Source organism: Pleurodeles waltl, chromosome 8, assembly GCF_031143425.1.
Source record: "Pleurodeles waltl isolate 20211129_DDA chromosome 8, aPleWal1.hap1.20221129, whole genome shotgun sequence".
NCBI classification, from domain to species: Eukaryota; Metazoa; Chordata; class Amphibia; order Caudata; family Salamandridae; genus Pleurodeles; species Pleurodeles waltl.
Window position 1 is genome coordinate 1,541,050,474 of NC_090447.1, and position 10,033 is coordinate 1,541,060,506.

A 10,033-nucleotide genomic window follows, 5' to 3' on the forward strand; every position below is an offset into this window, starting at 1 on the left:
GAGCCATATTCTGACTGAGTGATTACTTGGCCAAATATGCAGATGTTTTATTGACTGATTGAAGTATGAGTTGGATGAGTAAAGAACAGAGGCTTTTAGTGGTTTGATGGCCTTTAGCAGAGTTTTGATGTTTGTGCCTATAACTCCTGGAATTTATTTTATGTCCTCTGATGGGTGTAATGTGCATTCTTCTGTGATTGCTTTGTGTTATACGTTTTGCAGGGCACCCGCTGCAAGCTATTAGTGAGACGATGGATATACAAATTGTATGAGTGGCAGAGCAATTGATGTGTGAGTGGGTGACTAGATCAAATGTACTGAGTGTTGCCTTAGATAAGCCACTGAGCTAGCAATTGATTACAGGAGTGAGGCTTCCTGTGCCCTGTCCCTGTTGAAGTTACTGTTGAAAATGTTTTTTGTTTGAAATTGCGCCTGTAATGTCCATCATTACATACAGACTGTGCCATATCTCAGTGCATCTCCATCACTAATGCTGTTTTGCTTGACTTGCAGGTGGCAGTACTGGTACGTCCCCGACAGCTTCCAGCACTGGAACACCTTCGCCTTCAGCCTCGTCCCACCTCCTATCCCCCTCTTGTTCTCCTCCCACCTTCCATCTGGCCCCAAACACCTTCAATGTGGGTTGTAGGGAGAGCCAGCTGTGCAACCTCAACCTCTCTGATTACCCGCCATGTGCCCGAAGCAACATGGCGGCCCTCCAGAGTTACCCAGCTCTCAGCGACAGTGGTTACAACAGACTTCAGAGTGGCAATGCTTCGGCCAACCAGTCTTCAGAAACATTCATGCCCCAGAGGACATCATCCTTACTCTCTGCAATGCCTGCTCCTTCCTCCATCCCCTCAAACAGCAAGATGGAAGCCTACGGAGGACAGCTAGGGTCCTTTCCATCCTCTCAGTTTCAGTATGTTATGCAAGCAGGTAACTCTGCCTCAAGCACTTCATCCTCCCACATGTTTGGTGGTGGACACATGCAGCAAAGCTCCTACAATGCCTTCTCCCTCCACAACCCATACAATCTTTATGGGTATAACTTCCCCGCATCGCCACGGCTTGCAGCAAGCCCAGAGAAACTGACTGCACCCCAAAGCACTTTACTCTGCTCCTCCCCTTCCAACGGTGCCTTTGGCGAGAGGCAATACCTTTCAGCCGGGATGGACAGCATGCACATGATGAATGCCCAAGCAGCCAATCAGCAGGCTGGAAATATGTGTGACAGCAGGCAGTATGGGGCGGTGACTGGATCCTCCTCTCAGATGTCAGTGCACATGGTTTGAACGTTTGATCTCTCTAGGGAGTGTGGAGGTGGGAATACTTGAGACTCCAGACGAATCTCACCTGAGGAACTCTTTTGAAAAAGGAGCAGTGAGGAATGAGCAAAGTTCTCAAAGAACTTACTGTAACTTCCTGGGGCACTTATGAGGATGTAAACAGCATTAGGTCATTGTCTGTACAAAAACATTCTGAGTTACCAAGAACTTTGGCCACTATAACCGTCTCTTCAGACAGGTGCCCTTTGTTCCTCCTGGACAACACACCAAAGGAAAAAGAGATCATATAAACTCTTTACCATGTGATAACTGGGCAAGTTGGGCCTGGCAGCACAGCCACAGCATGGTCACTGCCACCAGAGGACAAGGTGCAACCTTACTGGTCAATAACATCTCAGAAAAGCAACATGGAACTAGTTGATTAGAAGAGACATTTCAGGAAGAGGGGCTGGAGAGGTTTTTCTTCTCAAAGGAAATAGCACAAGCTGAATTGGACACGCAAGAGTATTGATGCCAATATGCTGCCATCAAATGTGCATGCCACGTACACGCATTGCCAAGACAATCTTGGCCAATGTGTAGGCCACAGGTAGGGTCACCACTTCTCTAAAGGGGAGAGTAATATTCTGGTCACTTTAGGGCTACTTGGACTTGTTCTGTAACAAGACATCCTGACTGGCCAAACTCAAAATAACCAAGTTGTCTGACTAATAGGACACAATGTCCTTCTGAAGGTGCTTTGTGGAGGCGCCTGAGAAAAGAGTCAAAATAGGAGGACATTACTGCTACATGAGGGCTGATGCAGGAGGAGGGTCAGCTGTAGGAGGGTGATGGTGAAGTCTGCTACATAGGAGGCTCACACAAGATGATGGAGTGATATAGTATGCTACATAGGAGGCTCACACAAGATGACGGAGTGATATAGTCTGCTACGTAGCCGGCTCTCACAAGTTGTGGACAGTGGTGCGGAAGATACTAGTTAACCTAACTGGATGGTCGGCCAGGACTGTTTTAAACAAAGAAATAATGCAACAGGGCTACATGCTAAGCACACAGTGCGCATGTTGGTAAGATTATTTAGACTGTTTGTTTGTGTGTGCTGATGAGCAAAGGAAGGACAATGTGGGGGGTTGCTGTCTAGTCATGCAACCCTAGATAAAGCTGAAGGTAGTTGTTTTTCTTTTAAAATGTTTACAAAATAATGGTGAGGGCTGGGTAATGACCCATAGACCTCAACCAGAAGGGCACCAACACCCGCAATGTCATCCATTTGTTTCTGCACTGCTAATGTCATCCTATCACATTCTGAAGACTTAGTGCTGGTACCAGTGTTCAGAGGAAAATACACATAACTGGAGCTGACCGTTCAACCACAATGAAGCATGGGCCATGTGTATCAAGAAGAACATTGCTACAAGTTGTGTAAGTTCAAATAACGTTGCACATTTTCAGATCATTGGAACACCTAGACTCCCACCAAACAAGAGAATAAAACAAATAAAGTAAAACTCTGCCAGAGTGGATGAAGGAGAAATGACATATTTTATATTTTTATGGATAATTATTTAGGGCGTGATTTAGATATTGGGGGAAGGGAATACTACATCACAAATGTGACGGATATCCCGTCTGCCATATTATGATATCTTCATATCCTATATAGATTGTAACAAGGAGGATGGGATATCCGCCACGTTTGTGAAGTAGTTTTCCTTTCACCAAACTCTAAATCAGGCCCTAAGGATTGGTGCGAAGAGTAAGATGCCCAGAGCTCCTGTGACCACCCAGTGACATGAAACGGTGCAAAGAAGCTAGGATTCTCCTCGGCAGACTGGGTTGTGTGAACCTGAGCTCAAGTGCTGGGCCAACAGTAATTAGCCAACCAAACAACTTGAGCAGGGTTCTCCCGCGTCCCAGATTTACCTGCATCGATACCTATTCACAGCTATGTTCACAACAGGTGAGCGACTCCCCGGCTGCTCAAATTGTTTTGTTGGCCTAATTACTATAGGACCAGCCTTCACTGTAGGCACCACACCCCAGTCTATCGACACCTGTCCAGGTTTCCTCACAGCCAATTCCGTTCAGTGCCTGCATTCTTGACGAGGCACTCATATGATGCCCTATGGCTATTCTGCTTAATAATTCAACACACCTAAACCATCCAACCCAATTACAGTGGCTACTCGCAGAAACCTTTACAATTATCAGTAATAAAACATTGATGTGCCCGGCTGGCACGCCTCTCATTGGTGGTTGTGGACTCTGTTTCCGTGTTTTGTCCTGATGATGGCCCAGCGTTTCCTATGGACCGAAACGTTGACAAGAGTTATTGGCAGAATTCGTTTGTGTTATCTGTGAACAGCTTTAATTCAATGACTGGGCAGGATGGAACATGTTTAAGCAAATTCTGTACCCTATTTGTCTATTCACATGTTTGACCTCACTATTTTATTTCTTTGTGTAATTACAGTAGCACTGAGCCATTTACCGTTTCAACAATATAAAGAGATTGTTTGCATAAAAATCCATAAAATGTTATTTCTCATTCATCCACTCTGGCAGTTTTACTTTATTTAATCTATTTGGAAATCTATGTGTTCCACTGATTCTAAAATTTACAATGTTGTTTGCAATGCTAGCCATTGCAGCATTCTTATTTATTGCTTTAAATGGTCAGAGGAAGGCATCTAAAGTTGTACATTCAAACACAAAAGAACAATGCACATGTGGGTAACAGTGAGCTCCCTAAATGATGCCTTCTGTTATATCAGACCATCTTGGGGGAAGGTAAGGCCCTCAGCCTATTAGTAAACTTAGAGGGGAGCTCTCTGACTTTGCTTGGCACAAGTTGCTCTCTAGTGTGCCGGGCCATTAAGTGCCTATTTAATTTTTGCTTTGGGTTTTTGGGTTGGGCGGGGGTGGCTGAGAGAACCGAGTTCTAAGAGAACAAATACAGATTTGAAGTTGTGTGTTAAAGTTAACACCAGGACATCTGATGAAGCCTTTGGTGGGATTTGTTTTGAAGTGCTGTATATAAGTGTATTTAAGTGCCTAATGAGAATTCAGTACGCAAACTATAGCAGCTGGCAAGTGAAGCGTATGTAAAGTGTCTGAACCCAAAGCTGTATAAAACCGTGCCCTAGGCACGTGACTTTGTGTATAAGTGCCTTGCACAGAATGATGCGCAATAAATTTTTGCCGTTATATATTTTATTATTGTTTTTGCTCTTTTTATGTTTCAGAAAGATATACATACTGAGTGTCTCAAGACCTAAAGTTTACAAAAAAACTGTTGAACATTCTGCAGAGGTAAAACAAATGGAATAGTGTAGGATGTTATGCAGTTCCTACTTTGGTAATAGGACTGTGTGTTTAGAACGACAGCCCTGCAGACTGGGGGAGCCTGAGTCTATCCACACTGTTAGTAGCTGTCGGCCTAACTCCTGGCTAGCTCACAGAGCCTCCCCTGAAACCTCCAAACTCTCCGGGGTAAAGGGTGACCATGGCAACCTGAACATGACACTCTGACTCCCCAGAGAGGTTGTGGAATGCATTTATTGAAACAATCGCTATCTAGTATATAAGGCACGAGCTGCGAATGTTTGACAGATGAAACTAAACAAGGTATTCAGTATTATTATCAGGTTAGAGATGATCAACAATCCAACTGTGGTGGATGTGGCTCTATATGTTCTAGATGTTCCTACCTAACCCTATATCTATACCTGAGAGCATAGTAGTTGTAACCCTCTGCCTGGCCTGATCTCAGGGATTAGACCGAGCACAATACCTGGAATTGGTCCGTGGTGTCGATGGTAATCCTCTCAGGAAGCTGGCCGATCAGCGACAGCCTGCGTGTCACACAGAATGTGTCCCAGGATAGTTGTGGTGGGAACGCCCTTTGCCCTCCTTGAGTCAGTGAGCTGTTTATATAACAAACCCATACCACATTGGGACCACAGTACTGATATAATGCTGTTTCTGGGTGAAAGAAGATGGCTCCTGGACTGGCAACACTAGTTAGTATATAGTGTACCTCACTCAATAGCCTTGGACAAGAAGGACTGATTATATATATGTATATTGGGCAAACGCTGAGCTAAATGAGCTGCCTGTTCCTTGCTTTCCTAGAATAAAAGTAAACTGATAAAACTTGCAAAAGCTTTTCCTAAAAGCAGTCCTGCTGACACAAATAGAATGTTTATAAAAGGTGAATAAAACACAAACTGTAAAACTAAGCTAAACAGGGCCGACCAACCTGGTTACTAACCTGGTCCTCAGTACGGGGAGGCAGCGTGGGGTGAATACCCCAGAGGAGACTCTCGTATGGGTGGGAGCTCAGGGTTAGCTGAGAAAGAACAGGGGGTGAACTGTGGTTGCTGTAGGGGGTGTAGTGACAGGGTTATCATGTGTGTTAGTAAAGGGATGAGCTAGTCACGTTGTGTCTGTGTGCACAGGTGAGTGGCATGGAGTGTGGGGTCACTGTGCTGGGTGGAGTCTGGCAGTAGAGGGCAGTATAGCGCCTTAACACGTGTTCATCTTTTTAAACACAGATATCCAGTCATGCACCCCAGTTAGTACATGCACACTTGTGAGGTAAATAAGTCCTTAAGTCATGAATTTGTTTGCTTCATGACATAAAACGTTATGTATACAATTTAGGTTCATTGTACTGTTAGTGCCAAGGGGCATCATGCTATGAATATTGTCTCATAGGTGCATGCCATCCACCCTGCTGTTGTCCAAAACCCAAACATCCCCATTTACTCCTACCTCACCGGTTCTTCAGCACAGATTTGGGCTTAGCTGAGGGCGACTAACTTTGGGGATGTGCGATGATCATGAAAGTTGGGTACCCTCAGGCATATGCATTTTTATGTCCCCCCGGAGTGGAAAGAGGGAGTAAGTTGAAAGGCGCTGCTATGACGTCATTGTGGTACATGTGGTACATAGGACGTGCATACTTCGGAAATGCTCATCAAATTGTTTTTTTTTCAGCTAAAAGCCATAAAAGCGCATATAAAAAACAGGACAATCAATATAATATGTACAGTCAATTTGATAAAATCAGTCTATATTTTGTTAATCTGCTGCCTTTCACTGCAATTGAATAAATCATAAAAGATTATTAGAAATACATACAGTGCTCTCGATAAAACCCATGTATTGTATTGTAATAGTATTTATATAGCGCTTAATACCCCTGATGAGGCGTCAAAGCACTTTTCGGCGAGTAGCACGCTACTCCGGAACTCAAAAGGAATTAGTGGTGGATTAGTATAGGGAAATATGAGTACAGTTTTAGTATTATTATGAGTTAATTTGAGACGCGGATATGTGAAGTTTGTTATTTGGATTGACTGGAGTAATGGAGGGGTCGATGCATTGTCTAGGCTGTTAATTGCTTCATCAAAATCCAACTAGAAGATAACATCATTGATAATCAATCCCTATGAAACTACCATATTAAACATGTAGAAACAGAGTATCAGTCTAATTATTGCCCGGCCTTCCCAGTGTACCAAACATCCATCCAAACATCCATCTCCTGGTTACAAATTGCTGGACCACCTAAGACCAGAGGCCAGGCAGAATACCTCTTTGGACCCTTTGCCCGAGGGGACCCAAGATCCATAAGGACAGACACCGGGTGAACTCAGAACTTGCTACTCACTGCGCTCATCACCAGGACAATGGACGTATTTGTCTCTCACTCATCTCGGAGGCACAGGGTATGGTATAAGGTCTGGGCTGCTGAGTTCAGAGATGGGGTAGCCAGTTTCGAGTCCCGGCTTCGGCTCAACATCCTGTGATTCTGGGCAAATCACTGGCTATCCCAGTGCTTACTGTTCAGCGCCTTGAGACCCTCATGGGTGATTTGCAGCACTTTACAAATCCTGAGACAGCTTGATGTGTACTCTTTCTTGCGTCTCTCTCCACGCTGGCAACTGCGAATACTTTGGACTGCCGAGTATCACTTCTCAAGACTGTGGCCACCACTCTGTAGTCCCTAATACCTGACATACGGCACAAAGGAAAACTCCATTTCCTTCTCTTTCCTAAATAAACTGGACAGAAGAAGAGCATGTGGTCCACAGTTTCAGTGGCCTCAAGAGATAAGGGACAGAGCACATCAACCTTCTTAGGTTCTTGGCAGTAATGGAGGGAAGTGGCAGTGTCCCTACTCAGAACTGCAAATAAATTGACTTTGCTTCAAGAGGTTTGATCTCATCCAGAGAGTCTTCTAATATGTGCTCATCGTTGTGCTCTAGGAAAGATGGGGTGAGAGCTCCGAACCCTGGTTGCCCAAGCAGAGGTCCAGTCTTACTCTGCCGATAACTAGGCCGCCTCTGGATTTGTTCACAGTCGCTCACACCCAATGTTTTTATGTACTTTATCCAGGGTATATTACTTGACCTGGAAATTCCTAATATTTTTGCAAGATCCTGTGGATCAAATATGGTTTCCCGAGTTGGCCAAACTCTTCCCCAGTATAGAACAGGGCTCAAACCTTATTCTAATTTAGAGTGAGGAGAATACGTGGAGTGCTTATAGGAAGCCCATCACTCACCATCTTCAGGAAGAACCTCAAGACGTGGCTCTTCGGATGAGGCTCTGCCCTCCCACCCCACACACCTACCTCCCCTCCCCCCCAGCCTCTTGAGACCCTCACGGGTGAGTAGCCACGCTTTACAAAAACTGATTGATTGATTGTAGGTCAGTCAGCACATAAATCGGTTTCCTACCGCCACAGGGAGGAGCGTTCTTGAAACCCCAAAGCTCCGCACCGTATAGAGCTGCCCGAGTGCTTGGAGATCATCTACAGGGAGTGCAGAATTATTAGGCAAGTTGTGTTTTTGAGGATTAATTTTATTATTGAACAACAACCATGTTCTCAATGAACCCAAAAAACTCATTAATATCAAAACTGAATATTTTTGGAAGTAGTTTTTAGTTTGTTTTTAGTTTTAGCTATGTTAGGGGGATATCTGTGTGTGCAGGTGACTATCACTGTGCATAATTATTAGGCAACTTAACAAAAAAAAATATATACCCATTTCAATTATTTATCATTACCAGTGAAACCAATATAACATGTCAACATTCACAAATATACATTTCTGACATTCAAAAACAAAACAAAAACAAATCAGTGACCAATATAGCCACCTTTCTTTGCAAGGACACTCAAAAGCCTGCCATCCATGGATTCTGTCAGTGTTTTGATCTGTTCACCATCAACATTGCGTGCAGCAGCAACCACAGCCTCCCAGACACTGTTCAGAGAGGTGTACTGTTTTACCTCCTTGTAAATCTCACATTTGATGATGGACCACAGGTTCTCAATGGGGTTCAGATCAGGTGAACAAGAAGGCCATGTCATTAGATTTCCTTCTTTTATACCCTTTCTTGCCAGCCACGCTGTGGAGTACTTGGACACGTGTGATGGAGCATTGTCCTGCATGAAAATCATGTTTTTCTTGAAGGATGCAGACTTCTTCCTGTACCACTGCTTGAAGAAGGTGTCTTCCAGGAACTGGCAGTAGGACTGGGAGTTGAGCTTGACTCCATCCTCAACCCGAAAAGGCCCCACAAGCTCATCTTTGATGATACCAGCCCAAACCAGTACTTCACCTCCACCTTGCTGGCGTCTGAGTCGGACTGGAGCTCTCTGCCCTTTACCAATCCAGCCACGGGCCCATCCATCTGGCCCATCAAGACTCACTCTCATTTCATCAGTCCATAAAACCTTAGAAAAATCAGTCTTGAGATATTTCTTGGCCCAGTCTTGACGTTTCAGCTTGTGTGTCTTGTTCAGTGGTGGTCGTCTTTCAGCCTTTCTTAACTTGGCCATGTCTCTGAGTATTGCACACCTTGTGCTTTTGGGCACTCCAGTGATGTTGCAGCTCTGAAATATGGCCAAACTGGTGGCAAGTGGCATCGTGGCAGCTGCACGCTTGACTTTTCTCAGTTCATGGGCAGTTATTTTGCGCCTTGGTTTTTCCACACGCTTCTTGCGACCCTGTTGACTATTTTGAATGAAACGCTTGATTGTTCGATGATCACGCTTCAGAAGCTTTGCAATTTTAAGAGTGCTGCATCCCTCTGCAAGATATCTCACTATTTTTGACTTTTCTGAGCCTCTCAAGTCCTTCTTTTGACCCATTTTGCCAAAGGAAAGGAAGTTGCCTAATAATTATGCACACCTGATATAGGGTGTTGATGTCATTAGACCACACCCCTTCTCATTACAGAGATGCACATCACCTAATATGCTTAATTGGTAGTAGGCTTTCGAGCCTATACAGCTTGGAGTAAGACAACATGCATAAAGAGGATGATGTGGTCAAAATACTCATTTGCCTAATAATTCTGCACTCCCTGTAAATTGAGATCCTCACTACATCTTCGCTATACACCCGGACTGATGTTGCAGTTTTAGCCTATGATTTATAATGTGGACATGCACGTCCAAATACTCTGTTAATGTTATTGTAAGTAAACAAAGGTGTGGACCCTCTCCAGAGGTACCCCATTAAGCGAAGGCTAAGCTCTGGTGGATTTTCAGGGATTAAAGACCATAAACTTTGTTTTTCTAATGTTAAAGTCTAGGTCCCTCTGTTTGCAAAAGCACTCAAAGTGAACCAATAATTTTTGAAGCCCCATGTGCGATTTAGATTTCAGGAGCGTATCACCTGCAAGCAGGAGGGCTGGTACCTTAACACCTGCTAACCTCGGGG

At 44.3% G+C, this 10,033-nt stretch overlaps 1 protein-coding gene across 1 annotated transcript in view; it reads left to right on the top strand.

Annotated features, from left to right (window-relative positions):
* TBX15 (T-box transcription factor 15) overlaps window positions 1-4,505 on the top strand; it is a 221,249-nt gene extending 216,744 nt beyond the window's left edge. Inside the window, exon 8 of the mRNA XM_069203003.1 lies at window positions 514-4,505. Within this exon, the coding sequence (XP_069059104.1) occupies window positions 514-1,295 (782 nt within the window). The 3' untranslated portion in view covers window positions 1,296-4,505. The remainder of the gene's footprint in view (window positions 1-513) is intronic.
* Window positions 4,506-10,033: the final 5,528 nt, after the last annotated feature.